The sequence below is a fragment of the Scyliorhinus canicula genome, chromosome 26 (genome assembly GCF_902713615.1).
Source record: "Scyliorhinus canicula chromosome 26, sScyCan1.1, whole genome shotgun sequence".
Classification (NCBI taxonomy): Eukaryota; Metazoa; Chordata; class Chondrichthyes; order Carcharhiniformes; family Scyliorhinidae; genus Scyliorhinus; species Scyliorhinus canicula.
In genome coordinates, this window is record NC_052171.1 from 24798605 (window position 1) to 24822994 (window position 24390).

Sequence of the window (24390 nt, forward strand, 5' to 3'; positions counted from 1 at the left end):
TCATTGGACAGGGCATCGAGTACAAAAACTGGCAAGTCATGCTGCAGTTGTATAGAACCTTGGTAAGGCCGCACTTGGAGTATAGTGTTCAGTTCTGGTCGTCATACTACCAGAAGGATGTGGAGACTTTCGAGAGGGTGCAGAGAAGGTTTACCAGGATGTTGTCTGGTCTGGATGGTGTTAGCTATGTGGAAAGGCTGAATAGACTCTGACTGTTTTCATTAGAACAACGGAGGTTGAGGGGTGACCTGAAAGAGGTCAACAGGATTATATGGGGCATGGATAGAGTGGATGGGTAGGCAGTCTTTCCCAGGGTGGAGGGGTCAGTTACCAGGGGCCATAGGTTTAAGGTCTGTGTGGCAAAATTTAGCAGAGATGTGCGAGGCAGATTTTTAACACACAGGTGGTGAGTGCCTGGAACGTGTTACCAGGGGAGGTTGTGGAAGCAGATTCATTAATGGTATTCAAAAGACATCTTGACAAATAAATGGATAGGATGGGTATATTGGGATATGGCACAAGGAAGTGCTGAGGGTTTTGGCCAAGGTTAGTATCATGACGTGTTGGGAGGTTACCATTGAGCAGAAACTGAACCGGACCAGCATTCTAAATACTGTGTCTGCGACAGTGAGTCAGAAGCTTGTATTTCTGCGGCAACTAACTCATCACCTGACTGTGTAGAGCTTGTCACCATTTAAAAGGCACAAGTCAGGACTGTGATGGAATATTTTCCATTTGCCTGGATGAGTGCAGCAGCACCGTCCATGATAAAGCAGCCCCGCTTGATTGGTGCCCCATCCACTGCCTTAATGTTCACTTCTCCACCATTGACACACAGTGACAGCAGTGTCGATCATATACAGGATGTACTGTAGCAACTCACCAAGGCTCCTTTGGCAGCATCTTCCAAACTGACAACTTCAACCACTTAGAAGGACAAAGACAGCAGATGCTTGCAAATGCCAATTGCAAGTTCCCTTCCAGGTCACACACTATCATGACCTGGAACTATATCCCAGTTCCTTCATTGTTGTTGGGTCAAATTCCAGAAACTCCCATCTAAACAGCACTGTGGGTGTACCTACACCTCACAGACTGCAGCAGTTCAAGAAGGCAGTTCACCACCATCTCGAGGGCAATAACTGATGGCTTAGCCAGTGATGCTGACATCTCATGAATGAATAATACAAAAACATTGTGGCATCTTGCTGTCTCCAAATTTGTAGAATGATAACACTTCAGAAGTACTTTATTACTCACAAGTGCTTGAGATGGCCTAGAGTTGTGAAATGCATTTGTTGTTCCCATAATATCAAGATAACTTTATCATCTCATATTCTCTCTGTTTCTCTCAGATCAGTCTCTGTGGACACATTCTCCAGTTGCCCAAGTACAGTAACATCACCTGCTCCAGCCATTAGCACAACAGCCAGTGCCTTCCATACCATTCAGGCCAGACTGGTCGCTGCATCAGGCTCCAGCGCTTCACAGCAACCTCATTCTGGTCCTATCACAACATCAGGTACTTAGCAGTTTTGTTCCTGAATTTGTTACTGTCTCTTGGAGTAAATCAGGAGAAACTGTTTCCAATGGCAGGACAATTGATAAGAAACATAGAAACACAGAACAGTACAGCACAGAACAGCCCTTCGGCCCTTGATGTTGTGCCGAGCATCGTCCGAGATCAAACTATCCCACGCCCTGTCATTCTGGTGTGCTCCATGTGCCTATCCAATAAGCGCTTGAAAGTTCCTAAAGTGTCCGACTCCACTATCACAGCAGGCAGTCCATTCCACACCCTAACCACTCTCTGAGTAAAGAACCTACCTCGGATATCCGAAGAAGACGCAAAAGCGACCATGTAGTGACCTGGAATGCACTTCCTGAAAGGGGTTCGGAAATAGATTCAATCATAACTTTTAAAAGGAAGTTGAATGTAAAATTTTTGTTTGTAAATTCAGGGCTCCATGGAAAGTGCAGGAAATGGATAATTATTTCAAAAAGCTTGCACATACACCGGAAGCTGAATGGCTGTGGCAGTATGGTTTTGATTTCCCATTAACACCATCTTGCTGGAGTTGAAGGTCGGTTGACTATTTTACCATGTGATGTAATCACAGAGCAGCCAAATGCTGATGGTGGCCAAGCTATCAGGGCTTCTGGATGGGCTGTTCAACATAGCAATGCAGCTACATTCTTCAAGGTTATACACAAGGAAATCTGCACACTGACGAGCACAGCACTTGACCCTGAACTCAGCACCCCAAAACGTGTTGAGGAGGAGACCTTAACCAGCAAAATCTCGCAATTGTCCACATTGGGGCTTGCGTTTCTGTCCAGCAACTCTGCCAGACATTATCAACTGGTTAATTAGGCCAAAGGCCAGGAATTTAATTGGACCAGCCCCATATAAACAGTGGTTACAAGATTAGGCCAGAGGCAGGGAATTCTACAGCGTGTAACTCATCACCCGACTCCCCAAAGATGTGCACCATTCATAAGGCACAAGTCAGGAGTGTGATGGAATACTCTCCACTTCTCTGGATGAGTTTCCTCCAGCAACATTCAAGAAGCTCAAAACCGGCAGCACGGTGGCGCAGTGGGTTAGCCCTGTTGCCTCACGCAGCCGAGGTCCCAGGTTCGATCCCGGCTCTGGGTCACTGTCCGTGTGGAGTTTGCACATTCTCCCCGTGTTTGCGTGGGTTTCACCCCCCACAATCCAAAGATGTGCAGGGTAGGTGGATTGGCCATGCTAAATTGCCCCTTAATTGGAAAAAAAAATAATTGGATACACTAAATTTATTTCTTATAAAATTTTTTAAAAAGCTCAAAACCATCCAGGACAAAGCAGCCTGCTTGATCCACTAGCTTTTACATTCGCTCCACCCACCACCGACGAACAGTGGCACCAGTCAATACCATCCACAACATGCACTGTAGCAACTCACCAAGGCTCATTCAACAGCATCTCTGAAACCCACAGCCTCTGCCACCGAGAAGGACAAGGTTAGCAAATACATGAGACCATCACCACCTGTAAGTTCCCTTTCAAGTCACCCACCATCTCAACTTAGAAAAATATCATAATTCTAAAGAGTTTGAGGTGACTTACCATTATTTTCTCACAGGCAATTTGAGAAAGAATGAAAAAGACCAGTTTTAACACTATTTGAATGTATGAAAAAGTTGACACAGCCATTAAAAGCATATAGAGACAAGGTCCTACAAAAAACAAAATCCAGGGGGGGGCTAGCCCTCCCGAATCTACAATTCTACCACTGGGCGGCAACAGCCGAGCGAGTAAGGGGATGGATCCAGGAGCCAGAAGCCGAGTGGGTGCGTGCGGAGGAGGCCTCCTGCATGGGGACCTCCCTCCGGGCCCTCGCCACGGCAGCACTCCCATCCCTACCCAAAAAACACTCCAGCGGCCCAGTGGTGACAGCCACCCTCCAATCCTGGAACCAACTGCGGCAGCAATTTGGCCTGAACAAAATGTCGGACAAGGCTCCCATCTGCAACAACCATAGGTTCAAGCCAGCACTGACTGACGCCACCTTCAAAAGGTGGAGGCAGGACGGGGGGACACTGACAGTCAGGGACCTATACACGGACGACAGGATCGCAACACTGGACGAACTGACCAAACATCCACAATGTATTTGCTAACCTTGTCCTTCTCGGTGGCAGAGGTTGTGGGTTTCAGAGATGCTGTTGAATGAGCCTTGGTGAGTTGCTACAGTGCATGTTGTGGATGAGAAATTTCGGCTAGCTGGGGGGAACGAGCTACGGTACCTGCAGCTCAAAAAACTTCCTATGAAAGGAGACAAGGACATACCCACAACCGCCACGACAGACACTACTGGAAGACCTACTGGACGCAAGTATCCTAGAGAAAGGGAACTGTAGCGACATGTATGACCGACTGGTAAATAGGGATGACACCGTACTGGACGCAACAAGAAGGAAATGGGAGGACGACCTGGTGATGGAGATAGGGTGGGGACTCTGGAGCGAAGCACTGCATAGGGTCAACTCCACCTGCACGTGCGCACGGCTCAGCCTGACGCAACTAAAAGTGGTACATAGAGCCCACTTAACAAGATCCCGTATGAGTAGGTTCTTCTCGGAGGTGGAGGACAGATGTGAACGGTGCCAAAGAGGCCCGGCCAACCACGCCCACATGTTCTGGTCTTGCCCCAGACTTGTGGAGTACTGGACAGCCTTCTTCGAGGCTATGTCCAAAGTGGTGGGGGTGAGGGTGGAGCCATGCCCGATAGTGGCGGTCTTCGGGGTTTCAACCAGCCAGATCTATTCCTGGGGAGGAGGGCGGACGCCCTTGCCTTTGCCTCCCTGATCGCCCGCCGTAGAATCCTGTTTGGCTGGCGGTCAGCAGCACCGCCCAGAGCTGCAGACTGGCTGGCCGACCTCTCGGAATCTCTCCAAATGGAGAAAATCAAATTCGCCATCCGAGGGTCGGACGACGGCTTCCACAGAACGTGGGAGCCATTCATGCAACTGTTCCGGGACCTGTTTGTGGCTAACGTACAAGAGGAAGAATAGTCGGGTGGCCAAGAATCAGGGGAAAATGGACGGGAATCGGGGGAAGGTAGCCGGGGGGGGGGGGGGGGGGGGGGGGGGGCCTACGGGTTCGTTACGGGGGTTTGATGACTAGCTAAGGCCCAAAACCAAACTAAATAAATGCCAATAAACATGTGCCTCGGCCATATTGGGGAATGTAAAATATGTATGCCGGCTAAAGGGGGGAGGCCACAGTTATTATTACGAAGATGCTTACCTGTAAATATATATGTTAATTTTTGTGTGTTTTTTTTTCTCTCTCTCTAACAATTTGTAATTTGTTCAATATAAAACATGAAAACTGAATAAAAAACATTTATTTAAAAAAAAGCATATAGAGACATGGAGTCGTACAGCGCAGAAAGGCCCTTCGGCCCATCGAGTCTACACTGATAATAATTACCTCTAATTCACGCGCTGCTTCACTTCCGGCATCCTTGAATGTGATGGTGTTTCAGTTGCTCATCCAAGTGATTTTTAAAGATTGTGAGGTTTCCAGCCTTCACTACCTTCCCAGGTCGTACATTCCAGATTCTCACCACCCTCTGAGAGAATTTTCTTTTTCTCAAATCCCCTCCTGTCCCTCACCCTAAAACTATGCCCCCTTACGATTGATCCCCCCCCCCCCTCCCCCCTCCTCCCAACCAAGGGGAACAGCTGATTCCTATTTATCCTGTTCAGACTCCTCAGAATCTTACACACCTCAATCATATCCCCCCCCCCCCAGCCTTCTGTGCTCTAAAGAAAACAAGCCAAGCCTATCCAATCTCTCGTTTTAGCTCAGATGCTCCATTCCAGGCAATATCCTGGTGAATCTCTTCTGTACCCCCTCCAGTGTAATAACCTCCTTCTTATAGTGAGGTGACCAGAACTGTACACAGTACTCCAGCTGTGGCCTAACCAATGTTCTGTACAGCTCCAACATAACCTCCCTGCTCTTATATTCTTTTTAAAAAATATATTTAGAGTACCCAATTCATTTTTTCCAATTAAGGGGCAATTTAGCATGTTCAATCCACCTACCCTGCACATCTTTGGGTTATGGGGCGAAACCTACGCAAACAAGGGAGAATGTGCAAACTCCACACTGACAGTAACCCGGAGCCAGTATCGAACCTGCCATGAGGCAGCAGCACTAACCACTGCACCACCGTGCTGCCTGCTCTTATATTCTATGCCGTGACTGATAAAGCCAAGTGTCCCATATGCCTTTTTAACTACCCTATTCGCCTAATCTGCCACCTTCAAGGATCTGTGAACATGTACCCTAAGATCCCTCTGTTCCCCTGAACTTCCCAGTGTCCTGCCATTCATTACATACTCCCTTGTCCTGTTTCTTCCAAAGTGCACAATCTTGTACTTATCTGCCACTATGCCCATTTGACCATCCCAACTATATCTTCCTGTAACCTACAACCTTCTTCACTGTTAACCACCCTACCAATCTTGGAGTCGGCTGCTAACTTAAATTTCCCGACTATATAAAACAATAAGGGACCCAGCACTGAAGGTGTGGTATGCTGCTGGACACCGGCATCCAGTTAGGGTTACTACAGCCACCCTTTGTGTCCTATAACTAAGCCAGTTTCGGGTCCATTTTGACAAGTTTCCTTGCATTCCATGTGCTTCAACCTTCTCAATCAGTCTCCCATGTGGGAACTTGTTAAAGGTTTTGCTAAAATCCAGATAATGTACATCAGCTGCACTTCGCTTCGATCTTTTCCATAATGATGAAAAATCTAAGTATGTTATGATCTCTATCTCCAAAATGTTCTCCCTCTGCTACTTCCACTTTCCCAGCTTAATTTCCGAAGAATAAATTGTACCTCCTCTATTTGGGTTTGTAACATGAATTCTCTTGAATACAGTTCAAAATTGTTGTGTCCTCTGTGCCCTTCACTCTGTTTGCATCACAATTAATATAGAGTGGTTGAAGTCCCCAACGATTGCTACGTTACTGTTTTTGCACTCTGAAATCTGCTCTTCTATCTCCCTTCCACTATTTGGGAGTCTGTAATACAGACCTAGCAGTGTGGCTGCTTAATTTATGTGTAAGAAACTTATCATGACTCAAGATCCGAGTGCTCACAAGATGGCCAAAAGCGTGTAATTCTCTGTCTCACTTTGCTCCCACTCTGCTTCCAAGTGCTACTTCTTGCTTGCGTAGGCCATTCTGGTATTAAGTGAGTTGATGAGTTTGGGTAATTCATAATTGTCACTGAGCCTGATTGTGTTCTTGGTCAATATCTGCACATAATTAATCTCTAAAGTGGTGCAAATGAAACTGGACCTGGGCCCCCGGGAGGCCGTATCCAGGGTGTCGAACCAGCCGTGGGAAACGGGCGCGGAGGCAGATGTTTAGCCTTCGCCTTGTTGATCACCCGAAGGCGGATCCTGTTAGGGTGGAGATCAACCTCTCTACCCTGTGCCCTGGCGTGGCGGGGGGACCTGCTGGAATTCTTGATGCTTGAGAAGGTCAAATTCGAACTGAGGGCAGGATGGAGGGGTTCGACAATTCATGGGCATTAGAATTATGCACTTTCGAGAATTAGATCACATCGAACATTAGGGGGGTTGGGAGGAGGGAGACTCTGTGTTAATGGTGACTGTGGGTGATTCCTGATTCCTTTTTGTCATTTGGTTATGTTAACATGCGGGCTAATGTCTGGGGGTTTAGGGCAGCACGGTGGCGCAGTGGGTTAGCCCTGCAGCCTCACGGCGCTGAGGTCCCAGGTTCGATCCCGGCTCTGGGTCACTGTCCGTATGGAGTTTGCACATTCTCCCCGTGTCTGCGTGGGTTTTGCCCCCACAACCCAAAGATGTGCAGGTTAGGTGGATTGGCCACACTAAATTGCCCCTTAATTGGAAAAACGAATTGGATACTCTAAATTTATAAAAAAAAAAGAAAAAGAAAATGTCTGGGGGTTTGGTGGGAGGGTGGGATCGGTTATTGATATGGGGATTGACATTACATTCGTTACTGATTATTGTTTATTGTTGGGTGTAAATTTGGGAGAAAAGGTGGAGAATAAAAATATATATATTTTTTAAAAAAGCATCCGCACATGATTGATCGTGTGGCAGGCAGTGATTGGTAATCTGGTGAAGAAATGTGGCTCTTCCTGGACATAGTGAGGTTAATAATGCTACTTCCTGCTCTCAGCCTGCTATTTCAGCCCATAGAGGTCAGCAAAGGAACCCAGAGCACTGTGAACATGATTGAGTTTCAGCTTTGAAATAATATGAGTGCCATTGAATAGTTATTGCAGATCCTGGTTACTGACATCTTGGTTTGTTATTCAGGGACTCCGTCTGCCAGTAGCCTGCTCCAGGGGCTGAGCTTTAGTCTGCAGGATATTGGAACAAAGGCCCCCAGCATATCGTCGTCCAGTCCAGGCCAGGTACAGTCCAATTCACATGCACAACATTTCGTACCTTTTAGACTCTTGTATAAAGAGGGAAGGTTGAGAACAGATTGCTGCTTTTTAGCTTTAAAGTTCAGGATAATGGAGACCATAGGCAATTGTTTCACCTTAGTTAAAAGAGTTAACCAGACAACAGGCCCGAGCTTGAAAGGGTGTACATTTTAACAATTCTGTGAGTGTGTGATGAATCTCCGGGGTGGACAAAGTTGATATTGATTTGTTCAGATGTAAATTAAATGTTTTATTTATTCATTCGTGGGATGTGGGCGGCACTGGCTGGGCCAGAATTTATTCTCCATCCCTAATCGCTAGGCCATTTCAGAAGGGCGTCACTGTGGATTTGGAGTTATATGTAGGCCAGACCAGGGTTTCCTTACCTAAAGGACATAAGTGAACAAGATGGCCTTTTTTAACAATCGATAATGGTTTCACAGTCATCAGTAGACTTTTAATTTCAGATCTTTTATTGAATTCACCATGTGCTGTGGCGGGATTTAAACCAGGTCCCAGAGCATTGCACTGGGTGTGTGGATCACTAGTCCAGTGACAATACACGACACCACCACCTCCCCTAAATGTAAACTAAATAGGTAGCTTTCAAAAAATTTACTTTTTGAATCCAGGATATGAATCATTTGAGACATGACGTGGTGAATGTAGTGAGTTTGGGAGGAACAGGTGAATTTGCAATCACAATTTCCAAATCTCTCCAACATGGAGCAATTTTTAAAATCACTCATGTCAGCGTTTATTATGGACAAATTGATAAAGTTTGATTGCTCTGCTTCGTCGACAGTTCCATTATCATTTAATGTGACTACCAGGATATTAGGAGGTGCAGTAAAAGAATGTTTTTTTTTGTATTTATTTGTAGTTTTAAAATAATTGATTTATTCAAGAGAAAGTAGGTCTTCTGCAACTCAGATTAACCCACACACACAAACACTGATTATGAAATACTATGTGTAAAATAAGAGACTAAACGGCACATTGAAAATTCTTACAGTTTACACAGATTTACTTTAGCGCCCACAAATACAGATACACTGGTATATATCACTCACCCACCCCAAACCTCAACAATCTATACTAATTGGGAGTTTTCTGTGAGCTGGAGGAATATGCTCACCGCTCCAGGGAAAGGATCGTTAAAAAACGTTGGCACAGATTTCTTGAGATCTTCTTCCAAGCTGGCCGGTCCTTGGTGCTGTTTCTCCGGTTCTCGTGGTCTGTTTTCGGCCGCAGTACATTAGTGTTGAATTTTCTTGTCTGTCAATTCCTCTGCTTCTAGAGGTGGGGAGCTGGAGGATCAGAGAGTGTGGAGTGGGAGGAGAATAAGTGGAGTGGGGCAGTGTGTGGTTGTCTAGAAATTTAATGGGTTGTAGTTGCCTCACAATAATTTGGTCTCATCCGTTCTCCTGTTGGCATGCTTTCAGGCAGTGTCTGGTGCAATTGGTCCCTGTGTTTACTTTGATGTTTCTGCAACAATGTTGTTCACAGACCCCGAATGTGAAAAGTTCCACCTCCACCCTGGCAAACGTCACCATGGCATCAAATCCTGTTGTCCGCACGGCCAGTGCATCGCCTGCACCAGGGTTCCTAGGTGGTAACGGAAGCAGCAAATCCACTGCTATCCACCAAATCCTGACCAACGGAGGACTGTCTAAACTGCCGAGCAGCTCATCTACTACAAGTAAGGAAAGAGTCTCCCCATTTCTTTTTTTTTAATAAACATTTTATTGAGTTTTTATTTTGGCATTGTAACAGCAGCAATATAAACAATATACATAAAAATATAAACATAGTGCAAATACCACCTCCCTCCCCAACAGGTCCCACCATTAATTAACCCCCTAATCTATGCTAACCTAACCCCCCCCCCCCCCCCCCCCCTTCTGCTGACGATTAATTCTCTGCGAAGAAGTTGATGAATGGTTGCCACCTCCGGGCGAACCCTAACAGTGACCCTCTCATGGCAAACTTAATTTTCTCCAGGCAGAGAAAGCCAGCCATGTCCGATAGCCAGGTCTCCGACTTCGGGGGCTTTGAGTCCCTCCATGCTAGTGATATCCATCTCCGGGCTAGCAGGGAAGCAAAGGCCAGCATGTCTGCCTCTTTCTCCTCATGGATCCCGGATCCTGCGACACTCCGAAAATCGCCACCTCTGGACTTGATGCCACCCTTGTATTTAATACCTTGGACATGACATCCGCAAACCCCTGCCAAAATCCCCTCAGTTTTGGACATGCCCAGAACCTGTGGACATGGTCCTTGTCCTCCCCCACATTTTTCACACCTATCCTCCACCCCAAAGAATTTGCTCATCCGGGCCACTGTCATGTGAGCCCGGTGAACAACCTTACATTGTATCAGGCTGAGCCTGGCACATGTTGCAGACGTGTTGACTCAACTCGACGCGTCCCCCCATAGACCATCCTCTATCTCTCCCCCCAGCTCCTCCTCCCACTTCGCTTCAGCTTCTCAGTCTACGTCTCCTCTGATCCCATAAGCTCCTTATAAATGTCAGAAATGCTCCCCTCTCCTATCCATCCTCTGTCCTCAGTCCCCCTTAGTGGCAGGAGTGGGAAGTTTGGTACCTGTCTGAGTCTCCACATTTCTACAGACTATTTCACTGCTCTGGTATCAATGAAATACCTTTGCAGTATAGTCATTGTGTGAATGTGTCTCTAATTCACTTGTCTCTCAGTCCGGAAGAAACAGTCTCGAACACGTTCGTACTTTAGAATATTCTTTATTGGGCAGCCCTCTAGGTATTCCAAAGAAACACCTCTGAGTTTTGCCCAAAGTATCCTATCTTTATATGGTTTTTTTAAGGGGCTGTCCCTTACATTCACTTGAGCTTGCCTCCAGTACAGATTACAGCTTGTTTTTACCAAATGTTTAGTACATGATTAATTTGTTATTGTCATATTTTCAATACATAATTTTACAGACATTGAGGTTATCTATTGGCACAGGAGCGTATAGCAATTTTAGCAAAACACCAGGTGTCCAGCCATGATTTATCAATGGCTCTTACATTTCATATTCCGTCATCCAGCCATCTTCCTTGTTTCTCAAGGATATTTGGCTTACAGTCATGAATCGGCTCACGAATTCAATAATAACTCCCTCCTTAGTAAATTTCCACTAATTTGTCCCATTAATTCTAGATGGTTCTAGCTATTAACCCTTGCTTCACATTCTCAATTGCTGATGCAGCAAATGTGGCAGCCAATTTGCACCATACCACAAACAGCGATGATCTAGGTGGTGCCTTGAATGTGGTGCAACACCGGAATGCTTCAGTGGAAATTAGAAAACAAACTTTGACACCAAGCCACATAAGGGATATTCAGACAGATGACCAAATTTTAATCAAATATTTTTGTTCTGAGGAGCATCTTAAAGGAGGAAAGTAAGATGGAGAAGTGTCGGGAGGGAATTCCAGAGCTGAGGCCAATGCAACAGAAGACATGGTCACCACGGTGGCGCAGTGCTGCCTCACAGTGCCGAGGACTCGGGTTCTAACCCGGCCCCGGGTCACTGTCCGTGTGGAGTTTGCACATTCTCCCCGTGTTTGTGTGGGTCTCTTTCTCTCCCCCCCCCCCCCCCCCCCAACACACACACACACACAACCCAAAGATGTGCACCGTAGGTGGATTGGCCACACTAAATTGCCTCTCAATTGGAAAAAATGAATTGGGCATTTATATTATTAATACTTTATATTAAATGAATTTATATTTAAAAAAAACAAGGAATAGATTTTTAAAACAGTGAGTTTACCAGGAGCCATTGTAGGTCAGTGAGCACAAGGGGGATACAGGAACGGTGCTTGGTACAATTTAAGACCTAGGCAGCAGAGATTTGGATGACAAGTTTACACGGGTGGATGTGTTGGAATCGTCGAGCCTAACGTGTCAGCCCTTCCTGTTGATTTCCATGATTTCCCATTTCGCCATCATTTTGATCTATGAATGTTTAATGGACATGTACCTTTAAGCCGAGCAGAGGAAGTAAGGAACTCAAAAGTTGCAAAATGGTACACAGTGCTATGAGGTTTAGCTGCTGAACAGAAAAACTCCGACTTTTTGGCACCCAATAGATCGGAGGGATTCGGTCCGATTTTTTGGCTGGTGGCCAATTAATTGACAAAAGGCCGTATTTCTGCCCTCAGCGCGCCTTCTGTAATGCGCCTCTGACAGTGGAGCGCACCCTCAGAAATATCCCTGTGACCGAGCTGCATGCCCTCAGTAATGCCTCTGGAAGTGCAGCTCGTCCTCTGTAATGCGTCTCTGACACTGTGTTTTGCCCTCAGTGGTGCCTCTCCGGCAGTGCAGAGCATCCTCAGAAATGCCTCTGACGGTGCTGACCTCCCTGTGAACTATGCCTCCAAAAGTGAAGCAGTCCCATGAATTTTAGCCTGAAATATGGTTCGAGTACCTGGGATGGGTCTTTCTTTCCTAAGAGTGCCACCCACTAAGCCAGAGGTAGCACCTCCTTCCTGAAATTCCGAATTAACATTTGTGAAGTCAGCTCTCTGTGTTCTCTGGCCATCCATTGACCCTTGTGTATTTATCCTTCATGGTTTCTAGGTGTGAAGCCACCAACCACTATCACTGTGACCCTGAGGACCCAGGCCAGCCGAGTGCCAGCCCTTAGTCAACCCAGCACTATCAGTTCTATGCCCACCTTATGCAGCACAGTAGGTAGCCTGGGTCTTAACAGTGAGGAGATGGATCACGAGGTCAAAGTGCAGACAGCCCTGAGTCAACAGGTAAGTGTTCCAATGACTGCTGGGAAATGTCTTTTTTCTTAATGAAGCTGGTTTAAAGGGTATGAATTTTTTTTATATGCTTGCTTTTACAGCGAGTCACTAATAGCAAGTGGAAAGGTGTAGAAAAAATGAAAAGGCTGTTATTTGAAGGGACCTGCAACAAAATAGTTGCTCGTTACAACAGATTAGAAGTCTGCTTCAATTCCAAATGAAGGACTGGATTCTGTTCCGGGCATTCTCCTGGGAAAGATAGATTGATCCTGAAGAGAGTGCAGCACAGATTCAACCAAATTATAGCAGAGCTAAAGGGGTTATGTTGAGATCAAATATGATGTTCAATCATGCAATATAGGTGATTTTGATGATTAAAGGAATTGATAGGATAGGGAGGAATTCTTTCCTCTGGTCGGCAAGCCAGAAAAATGGAAGTTGCCTGAAAGTTTGAGAAAGGCCTTGAGAGGTCTGTCAGGGAAGTTCTGGGGACAGTATAGTGATGGGGATTGACACTGTTCTCTGCAGCAAAGAGCCAGAGTTCACGCTGCTGTGTCGCCTGCCCAGTACCAGTGTTTGGGACATCTGCTCTGGGCTGGAGAGGAACTTGCAGTGGGAGGGGCAGGATCCTGTTGTTCTGGTCCATGGAGGTGACATAGGTAGAAGAAAAAAAGAGGTTCTATATAGAGAGTTTGAGGAACTAGGTACTAAATTAAACAATAGTACCTCCAAGATTATAATCTCTGGATTATTACCTGAACTGTATGCAAATTGGCATTGGGTATGTAAAATTAGAGAGATGAAGACGTGGCTGAAAGACCAGTGTGCGAGAGGTGAGTTTCGGTTTGTGGGGCACTGGCATCAGTACTAGGGAAAGAGGGGGCTGTACTATTGGGATGGCCTACATTGAACTGTTCTGGCACCAGTGTTCCTGTAAACTGCATAACAAGGGAAGTAGAAAGGGCTTTAAATTAAATAGATGGTGGGGGGGTGAAAGTTCATAGAATCTCATTGAATTAACAGTGCAGAAGGAGGCCATTCAGCCCATCAATTCTGCACCAGCTCCCGGAAAGAGCACCCTAGTTAAGCCCACACCTCCACCCTATCCCCACAACCCGGCAACCCCATCTAGCCTAAGGGCAATTTAGCATGGCCAATCCACCTAACCTGCACATCTTTGGACTGTGGGAGGAAACCGGAGCACCCGGAGGAAACCTATGCAGACATGGGGAGAACATGCAGACTCCGCACAGACTGACCCAAGCCGGGAATCGAATCTGGGACCCTGGCGCTGTGAAGCCTGTTTTTGAAACCTCACCACTATTCTTAGAATTCCCCCTATACCAAAAAAGGGCCAATATTCTAAATGGTGAACAGGGATTCTCACTCCCTGACTCCGATGCAGGCTTCAGTGGGTGCCATTCAGGTCAAACTATATTTTCAAGTTATCCCCCGGTATAACCCATACCTTCACCGAAGATTTTATCTACTTACCACTTAGTAGCATCGATGTCCTGGGTCCTGCATAAGTGAGTAATGTAGACTTTCAGGAATAAACCACTTTTTCAGGTTAAGTTAAGTTATTTTATTATTATATTTTTTCTTTTAAAAGCTGCAAACACTTTCTTTACAGAAAGGTAAAAAGATCTTGCTTCTGGATGCTGCTGGTTGGTTGTAGAGACCTTCAGGCCCACCTTGACACTCAATCTTCTTTAAATTCTGGTCTTCTTGGGATGTATTCGCTGGTTAGCTCTGTTGCTGTCTTGTCGATCCATGTACTGATCTATAAGAGCTAACTCTGCTAGCTATCTCTAAGCTGACTCTGACTCCTGTTTAAATTCTAGTCTTCCTTAGATGTACAACTGTTTAAACTCGGCTGCTTGCCTTGTCTTTCCCATGACCGAGCTCTCTCTCTCTCTCTCTCTCTGAGTTCTCCTCCCCTTCTCTCCTGTTGCTGGTTTCCTCTGCTCTGTCCTCTTTCCTTGTTGCTGCTGCTCCCTGGGTTTATATTCTCTTTCTGACAATTACCAAGCTTTTAGAGCCTTATTGTAAATTAACTTACTTCCCTCTGATTGTCAAAAAGTATCCTTGATGCAAACATCCAAATACAACCAACTATTCACTTTGCGCATAACGTCACCTCTCAGATCTGATTACAAAACGTCCCGGTTTCAATAGGTGTTGCCTCCACTTCCTGCTTTTGAATCGCTTAATTTTCCAATTGTTCCCAGCTCATAACTTTGCCTTTGATTTTGACTTAAAATTGTGTCTCGCGTAGACAGGTCGTCTCCAATTTTTTTTTAATTGACTTGATGTCCATAGAATTTTACACTTTAGAATTTACACCAAATTCGACTGAGCATCTTCCATCCTTTCCAGCTGTTTACTAAGAGTTTATTTCAATTAAGGTGTGAGACTTTGCTTTTAGCTGTATGCTAAAATTTAACTGAAAGACCTGCCTGTTTTAAACATTCGTCAATTGAAACTCTCATCCATGCCTTTCCAGATACTTCCTGAGATAGTTACATTCCATGAAGGTGTGAGCCTTTGCTTTTAGCTGTATGCTAAAATTTAACTGAAAGACCTGCCTGTTTTAAACATTCGTCAATTGAAACTCTCATCCATGCCTTTCCAGATACTTCCTGAGATAGTTACATTCCATGAAGGTGTGAGCCATTGTTTTAGCTTACCACATGAAACCTGTGTGTTTGATAATCTGCATTTTACAATCCTGCTCTTTGCAGCTGCTATTAACCTTTTGTGGGATCTTTCCCTGTACCCTCTCAGACCAGATATTGCCAGACTTCCATGTTTCAAATGACACATTTTTCTGTATTTTCAAGAACAGGCCTTAGTGCTAACCACAATGCCTACGTGCTGCCCAGGGAGAGGATTCGAGTACAAGAGCAGGGGTATCTTGCTGCAGTTATACAAGGTCCACACCTGGACTATTATGTGCAGTTTTGGACTCCTTATGTGAGGAAGGATGTTCTAGCTGTAGAGGGAGTGCAGCGAAAGTTTACCAGACTGATTCCTGGGATGGCGGGACTGACATAAGAGTAGAGCTTGAGTCAGTTAGGATTGTATTCGCTGGAGTTCAGAAGATTGAGGGGCGTATCTCATAGAAACCTATAAAATTCTAACAGGACTAGACAGGGTAGATGCAGGAAGGATGTACCTGATGGGGGTGTCCAGAACCAGCTTCACAGTCTGAGGGTACGGGGTAGACCATTTAGGGCAGAGGTGAGGAGAAATTTCACCCAGAGAGTGGTGAGCCTGTGGAATTCATTACCAAAGTAGTTGAGGCCAAAACATTGTATGTTTCCAAGAAGCAGTTAGATACTGCACTTGGGGTGAAGGGGTTCAAAGGCTATAGGGGGAAGGCAGGATTAGGCTATTGACTAATAATCAGCCATAAATGATAATGCATGGCAGAGCAGGCTCAAAGAGCTGAATGACCTCCTCCAACCCCTATTTTCAATATGATGTATGTTTACAAAGCAGAAAGACATGGCAGCATTGCAAGGCAACTATTTAGCTAATGATACCCAGAGTGTGCCAAGAAGGGATAGAGTGGAAAACTTATTCAAAAAGGGGGACAAATAAAATAAGAGGTAACTGCTGGCCAGTTAGCTTTATCCTTGAAAAATGTTCGAGTCCACTATAAAGGGTGTAACAGCAGAACATTTAGAAATGTATAATATAATCAAGCAGCATGTCTTTCTTCATGAAGGGAAAATCATACCTGACAAATTTATTAGCTTTTTTTGAGTGGCAATGAGCAAGGTAGATAAAGGGAACAAGTGGATGTAATGTACTTGGATTTCCAAGAAGCGTTCGAATAAATTACCACACAAAAATTTAGTTAGAAAGGTAAGAACTCATTATGTTGGGGTAGAATAATAGAATGGATAGAGGATTAGCTAACTAATAGAAGCCAGAGTTGGGATGAGAGGGTGTGATGAATGTAGGATTTTAGATATATTGGATGATAAGGATTTGGTGACGTAAGGGTTAAAAACCTACGTGAGATTGTGTTTGACTGCTGCAGTCTCGCTTTTTAAAGAATCTTTTTTGAATCTGTTTTGAAAGACAACAAAGCTTTTAGGGGCCAGTGCAATTGGGCATCGTAAAAAGTTTGGGCTGATGCAGCTTTGTTTTGAATAAGGGGATTCCCTGAGAAGTTAATTTGTTTCCAGCTTGGAAGAACTGCACGGTGGCGCAGTGGTTAGCACTGCTGCCTCACGACGCCGAGGACCCGTGTTCGATCCCGGCCCCAGGTCACTGTCCGGGTGGAGTTTGCACATTCTCCCTGTGTCTGCCTGGGTCTCGCCCCACAACCCAAAGATGTGCTGAGTAAATGGATCGGCCGCGCTAAATTGCCCCTTAATTGGAATTTTACTTTTTAAAAAATGTTTTCAACTTGGTGAGATAATATCATTGCTGAGTGGAGCTACGGTATCAGGCTTTTTGAGAAACAATTTTCAGTATCAGTTATGATCTGGCTGAAGCTGAGGCCAAGTAAGGCAGTTTTTTCTAAGTTTGTTAAAATAGATTAACTGTATTTTAAAGCAGTACAGAGTTGTCTGAGGACAAGGGGGAGCTGAACAAGCCAGTTATAACAGCTTTTGAAGACATCTAACCAGAGTCTCTGCAGGAGTTCGGACTAGAGTCAGATCTGCTGTGTAAAGCAGTGCCAAATGCTCTTTCTCAAAGAATAACTGTAAAATTCTCCCTGTGTCCGTGTGGGTCTCACCCCCACAACCCAAAGATGGGTAGGGTAGGCGGATTGGCCACGGTAAATTGCCCCTTAATTAACGGAATAGATTAATTGGGTACTTGAATAACTCAGTAAAGCGAGTATTAATCTGTGCCATTGGTATTTCGGGTGGATTGAGGGTTGAGATGGTCTATTTTCGTGTTGTTTAAGTGGGGATAAAGATAGCAAATATTTTTGTATTCACTGTGTTGAGTAGTATTGTTTATAGGGCTATTGTAAGCTATTTTATGGGTTTGATGTTAAAGATTTTAATATAGTGTTAGTAATAAAGATGTGTTTTAAAATGTCATATTCCGATTTCTTTGTGAAATCACTCCTGGAACGAAGTATCCTTTCCTCACAGTCTGGCAAAATTAACATAAAATATTGGGGTTTATGTCCAGTATCCGATTCACTATCGGGGTCTGGTCTGGAATTGTAATAAGGGGAATTTTCAGGATGGCAACCCGTAACTCGTGGAATGCCACAGGGATAATTGCTGGGGCCACAATTATTTACAATATATATTAATGACTTGGACAAGGGAAGTGAAAGTACTGTTGCCAATTTTACAGATGACACAAATAGGTGGGAAGGCAAATGGTGAGGATGACACAAAGAGCCTAGAGAGGGATATGGACAGGATACATGAGTGGGCAAAAACTTGGCAGATGGACTATAATGCAGGAAAATGTGAAGTTAGCACTTTGGTCGGAAGAACAAAATATCCTGCATTGGAGGAAGTCCAGAGAAGATTCATTCGACTAATCCTGGGTATGGAAGGATTTCTTTACGAGGAGAGATTGGCCCTGTGCTCATTGGAGTTTAAAAGAATGAGACATGATCTTCTTGAGACATATTGCATTCTCAGAGGGTTTGAAGGCGTCGATGCTGAGAGGTTGTTTCCTCTTTTGGGAGAGTCTAGGACCAGGAGGACATAATCTCAGAGTAAGAGTTCGCCCATTTAAGACAGAGGTGAGGAGGAATTTCTTCCCTTGGGAGTTTGAATCTGAAAATCCTTACCGCAGAGGCTGGTTCGTTAAGTATGTTCAAAGCTGAGATAGACAGATGTTTAATCAGTGAGGGAATCCAGGGTTATGCAGATATGACAGGAAAGTGTTCAGGATTACCATATCAGTCATGATCTAAGTAAATGGTGGAGCACACTTGATAGGCAGATTACCGACTTCTGTTCCGACGTCTTATCTTCTCTTTTTCACACAAAGGCCAGTGGAAGTCTGGGAATTGCCCTCGAAGGGTTTGGAGACTTGTGGTCCATTGAAATGTTTACGGGTAAGAATGATAGAAATGGAACTTCCGGTTGCGGCAATGAGTGAGTGAGCCGCACATTCTGGGGCTCTCACTCCGGCGGGACTTAAGGACCTGGTTCCCCGGTATAGCGGGACTGTGGAGCGGTGAAAGGACGGCCACGGAGGTGCAGAGGAGCGGGCAGCGCTGTATGGAACCGCGGGAGAGCAGGAAGAAACGGAAACGGGAGAGGAAGGGACAAAGACAATGTGCAGGGGAAGTTGACCTGGGACCCAATATGGTGGACCTCGGACCCAGCAATCCAGCAAGTGCTGGAAAACATGCTGCAGGTTATTAAAAGCAGCTGAGTCGTTGAAGCGGGATAACTTGGACCCACTTCAGAAGGCACTGGATCAGCTGAACCAGAGGCTGGATGCCCAGGACGAAAAAGTTAAGGAGCTGGGAGAGGCGGTGGAGGAGCAGGCGGATGCGCAGACGATTGTGTCGCTAGAAGTCGATGGGTTGAAGGAGAGGCAGAGAAGACTGCTGGACAGAGTAGAGGAGTTGGAAAATAGAGCCCGCAGACAAAATCTGAGGATCATTGGCCTCCCGGAGGGAGCTGATGCCACAGTGTTTGTGGCGGACCTGTTGATGCAGCTGATGGGGTCTGAAGCCTTTCTGCGACTGTCGGAGCTGGAGGGGGCATACAGAGTGCAGGCGAGACAGGTGCGTCTGTGGGGTCCGTCCGTCCCCCCCCCGATGGTGATTAGGTTCCACAGGTTTGTGGAAAAGGAGCGGGTGCTGCAGTGGGCAAAGAGCGCCAAGAGCAGCATGTGGAATAACAGTGTTCTTCGCATCTACCAGGACCTACGCCAGGAGGTGGCTAGCCGGCGAGCAGCCTTTAAACAAGTTAAGGAGGTGCTGTTCAAGAAGCATGTGAAGTTTGGTCTGCTCTTCCCGGCCCGTCTTTGGGTTATGCATCAGGGTCAACGTCACTACTTCTCCGAGCCCGAAGAAGCGATGGACTTGGCGAGGGATCAGGGGCTGGTCCCGAAAAGAGGTCCCACGGACGCAAGCTAGGGTCCGAGAACGTCCGTTTGAAGGGACGCCGATTGTGCCCAGACTGTTGGTTAACTGTTCACTGTTTTAAAGGTGCCATGTGGGGAATTTGTTTTTTTTGTGTGGGCAGTTTTTGCCTGGGGGGCTGTGTGGGGGGAGGGAATTTCTCCTCTTTCCCCTCTCCCCTCCCCCCCCCCCCCCCCTCTCTCTCTCGTATGGTCTATTTCCTGTTTTTGTTGCTTTTATTTTATTTTTCTGGGTCTCTCTGCTGTGGTGGGTACCTTTTGTTGGGCTCGCTGAGTGCACTGGAGCCGGTATTGCAACAAAGGGGTGGCCGGTCAGCAATGGGGATTAAAGACGTGGGTTGGGGGCTTTCGTTTTATTTATGTTTATGGTTTGTTAGGTTTGTTTCGGGTGGGTGTTGTATTGGTAATGGGGTATTGCGGGGTTATTTTATTAATGCTCGGAAAGGGACGTGGGTTCACACTTTTCTCTCTACGCGGCGGGAACTGTATTGCACTTGGAGCAGCCTCCTGTGTTAGGGAGATTGCTCCAGTGGGTTGGAGTGGGGGATGGTGTCCTGGGGATTGGGGATGAGGTCGGGGAAACAATGGGAATGAGGCAGGTGGGTGCCGGAGTGATGAGTCACCGGGCTAGCAGATTGGCTAGTCAAGGGAGTCAGGTGGAGGGGGGGAAGAATACAGCCAATGGAGGGCAGGGGTGGGGCTACTGGGGGATGATGCTGGGGGGGGGGGGGGGGGGGGTAGGGGGGCTGTTATTCTGCTGACGTGGGAGGGATCTGAAGTAGGTAATGAAAAGGAGGTCTGGGGTGGAGGCGGCCAAGAGGCGAGCCAAGAATGGCGCGGCGCACGGGCCGGGGGCGGGCCCTAGAAAGGTTATGGCTGACTTGAGGGGGGGGGGGGGGGGGGGGGAGATTGTGCCCCCCAACCAGGCTGATCACCTGTAATGTCAGGGGACTAAATGGGCCAGTTAAAAGGGCACGTGTGTTCGCGCATTTGCGGGCTCTGAAGGCAGACATTATGTTGCAGGAGATACATCTGAAAGTGTCTGACCAGACTAGGCTAAGGAAGGGCTGGATTAGCCAGGTCTTCCACTTGGACTTGGATTCTAAGTCCAAGGGGGGTAGCAATTATGATCAATAAGCGGGTTCAATTTGAGGCGGAAGGCATAGTCGCAGACAGGGGGGGGAAGGTTCCTGATGGTAAGGGGCAAACTGGAGGGGAGAAGAGTGGTGCTGGTGAACATATATGCTCCGAACTGGGACGACGTGGACTTTATCAAAAGAGTGCTGGGGAAGATCCCGGACCTGGACTCGCGTAGGTTGATAATGGTGGGGGGGACTTTAATACAGTCCTTGACCCGGGGCTGGACCGGTCGTGTCCCAGAACGGGTAGGCTCCCAGCAATGACAAGGGAGCTGAAAGGGTTCCTGGAGCAAATGGGGGCAGTGGACCCCTGGAGAGCCAGACAGCTGACAGGAAGGGGCTACTCGTTTTACTCACATGTTCATAAAGTATACTCTAGGATTGATTTCTTTATCTTGAGAAGGGACTGTGTAGGGGAGGTAAAGAATACGGAATACTCGGCAATCACTATCTCGGAATATGCCCCACACTGGGTAGACCTGCAGGTCGGAGGGGCGAATCACCAACGCCCGCAATGGGGGTTAGACGTAGGATTGTTGTTGGAGGAGGGGATATGTGAGGGACTTCGGAAGTGTATGCAAAACTATTTGCAGGTGAACGATACGGGGGAGGTTTCAGCAGCGACCCTGTGGGAGGTGCTGAAGGCAGTAGTGAGGGGGGAGCTGATCTCAATTCGGGCTCACAGGGTCAGGGCGGACAGAGCAGAAATGGACAGATTGGTTAGGGAAATGTATCGGATAGACGAGGAGCATGCGGGGTCCCCGGGGGAGGACCTACTCAGGGAGAGACAGAGATTACAGGCGGAACTGGGGGCGCTGTCCACGAGTAGGGCCGTGGAACAACTTAGGAAGGCGAGGGGAGTGGTGTATGAGCATGGGGAGAAGGCCAGCAGATTGCTAGCGCAGCACAGGAAGAGGGAGGCGGCCAGGGAAATAAGTAGAGTGATTGATGGGGAGAAAAGCAGAGTGGAGGACCCGGCAGGTCAGTCCTTATTCAGTATAAGGTATTCCGGGACTTCTATAGTAAGCTGTATACTTCGGAGCCCCAGAGGAGATGAAAAGGTTCCTGGACGGGCTAACATTCCCAAAAGTAGGCGGGGGACTAGTGGATGGGCTGTGGGCCCCGATTAGAGTGGAGGAGGTATTGGGGGCCTAAAGGCCATGCAGTCGGGGAAAGCCCCGGGGCCGGATGGATACCCAGTAGAGTTTTACAAGAAGTTCTCGGAGTTAGTGGGACCGGTCTTGACGAGGGTTTTTAACCCTGACACCGACGATGTCGCAAGCCACCACCTCGCTGATACTGAAGCGGGACAAGGACCCGGAATCCTGCGGGTCATACAGGCCAATCTCCCTGATCAACGTGGATGCCAAACTCCTGGCGATTAGAATTGAGGACTGCGTACTGGAGGTGATTGGGGACGATCAGACGGGGTTCGTGAAAGGCAGGCAGCTGACAGCTAACTTGAGAACATTGCTTAATGTGATCATGATGCCCCCGACGGGCAAGGAGGTGGAGGTAGTGGTGGCAATGGACGCTGAGACGGCCTTCGATTTGATGGAGTGGGGCTATCTGCGGGAGGTGCTCGGACGGTTTGGGTTCGGGGAGGGACTGGTGAATTGGGTCAGACTACTGTACCAGGCCCCAAAAGCTAGCGTTAGGACGAACAGCGTAGTGTCAGATTATTTCAGACTACATCGCGGGACCAGACAGGGATGCCCACTCTCCCCGTTGCTGTTTGCGCTGGCCATAGAGCCGTTGGCAATTGCGTTGAGAGCTGCAAAGGGATGAAATGGAATGACCAGGGGCGGGGTGGGTGGAACATAGAGTCTCTCTCTATGCGGACGACCTGCTCCTGCACGTGTCGGACCCCACTGGCCGGGATGGAAAATATACTGGAAACACTGAGGAAGTTCGGCCGGTTTTCAGGGTACAAATTAAATAAGGCCAAGAGTGAGATGTTTGTGGTGCAGGCAGGGGGCCAGGAGAATAGACTGAAGGAGCTGCCATTTAGGCTGGTTGAGGAAAGTTTCCGGTACTTGGGGATACAGGTGGCACGAGACTGGGGCAGGTTGCACAAGTTAAATTTGACCAGGGTGGTGGAACAAATGAAGAGGGAGTTTCGGAGATGGGATGCACTCCCGCTGTCACTGGCGGGGAGGGTGAAGACTGTAAAGATGACAATCCTCCCTAGATTCCTGTTCATCTTCCAATGCCTCCCCTCCCGATCTTTATCCCACAGTCCTCCTTCAAAAGGACTGGCAAAATCATCATGAGCTTTGTCTGGGCGGGAAAATACCCGCGGGTGAAGAAGGCGATGCTTGAGAGGAGCCCCAGCGAAGGAGGGCTGGCATTGCCGAATCTGATCAACTACTACTGGGCGGCTAACATAGCCATGATAAGGAAGTGGAAGGTGGATACGGAGTCTATCTGGGAGCGGGTGGAGGCAGCTTCGTGCAGGGGCACCAGTTTGGCAGCCCTGGTCACGGCTCCCCTACTGCTGTCACCGGCCAGGTACTCCACCAGCCCGGTAGTGGAGGCGGCCCTGCGGATATGGGGCCAGTGGAGGAGGCATGTAGGGGAGGTGGGTGCGTCTGTCTGGGCTCCAATATGTGATAACTATCGATTTGCCCCTGGGAACATGGATGGGGGGTTTCGAACATGGCGGTGGGCGGGGGTGAGCGATATGTTCCTGGAGGGGAGCTTTGCGAGTTTGAGGGGCTTGGAGGAGAAATTTGGTCTGGTAAGGGGAAATAATTTCAGGTACTTACAGATGCGGGACATTGTCCGCAGACAGGTCCATCCTTCCCACACCTCCCACCAATAAGGATCCAAGACAGAATAGTCTCTAGAGGAGAAGGAGGAGAGGGTAGAGTCACAGATATTTATAAGGTGCTCATGAGGGAAGAGTCCCAGATGGAGGAACTCAAACTCAAATGGGAGGAGGAGCTTGGCGAGGAGATGGAGGACGGGCTGTGGGCAGAAGCCCTGAGTAGGGTAAACTCAACCGCAACATGTGCCAGGCTCGGCCTGATTCAATACTGGGGTTCGCCCGAAGGTGGCAACCATTCATCGACTTCTTCGCGGGAGAGTGAACGTCAGCAGAGGGGGGGAGAGAGATTAGAACAGAGCAGGAGGGATAAATAGGCGGGTAGTGTCGATGGGAGAGGAGCGGGCATGTGCAGTATGGTTCGATTGAAGTATTCATTTTACGTTGATGTTTGCACATTTTTGCCTTTTTGGGTTTTTTGTTTGTTGTTATCTGTAACTGTTTACAATGCCGAAAAATACCTCAATAAAATTGTTTGGCTAAAAAAAGAATGATAGAAACTTCAGATGCTTCCTTGCAGAGGGTTCTGGGTGTGTGTGTGTGAATCGCAGAAAACTA

General features: G+C 47.2%; 1 protein-coding gene across 3 annotated transcripts in view; it reads left to right on the forward strand.

The window, feature by feature from the left end:
- kansl3 (KAT8 regulatory NSL complex subunit 3) overlaps positions 1 to 24390 on the forward strand; it is a 96087-nt gene that overhangs the window by 65678 nt on the left and 6019 nt on the right. For all 3 annotated transcript variants that reach the window (XM_038785141.1, XM_038785142.1, XM_038785143.1), the window contains 4 exons: positions 1356 to 1522; positions 7882 to 7979; positions 9504 to 9696; positions 12602 to 12783. In XM_038785141.1, coding sequence (XP_038641069.1) covers positions 1356 to 1522; positions 7882 to 7979; positions 9504 to 9696; positions 12602 to 12783 — 640 coding nt within the window. The remainder of the gene's footprint in view (positions 1 to 1355; positions 1523 to 7881; positions 7980 to 9503; positions 9697 to 12601; positions 12784 to 24390) is intronic.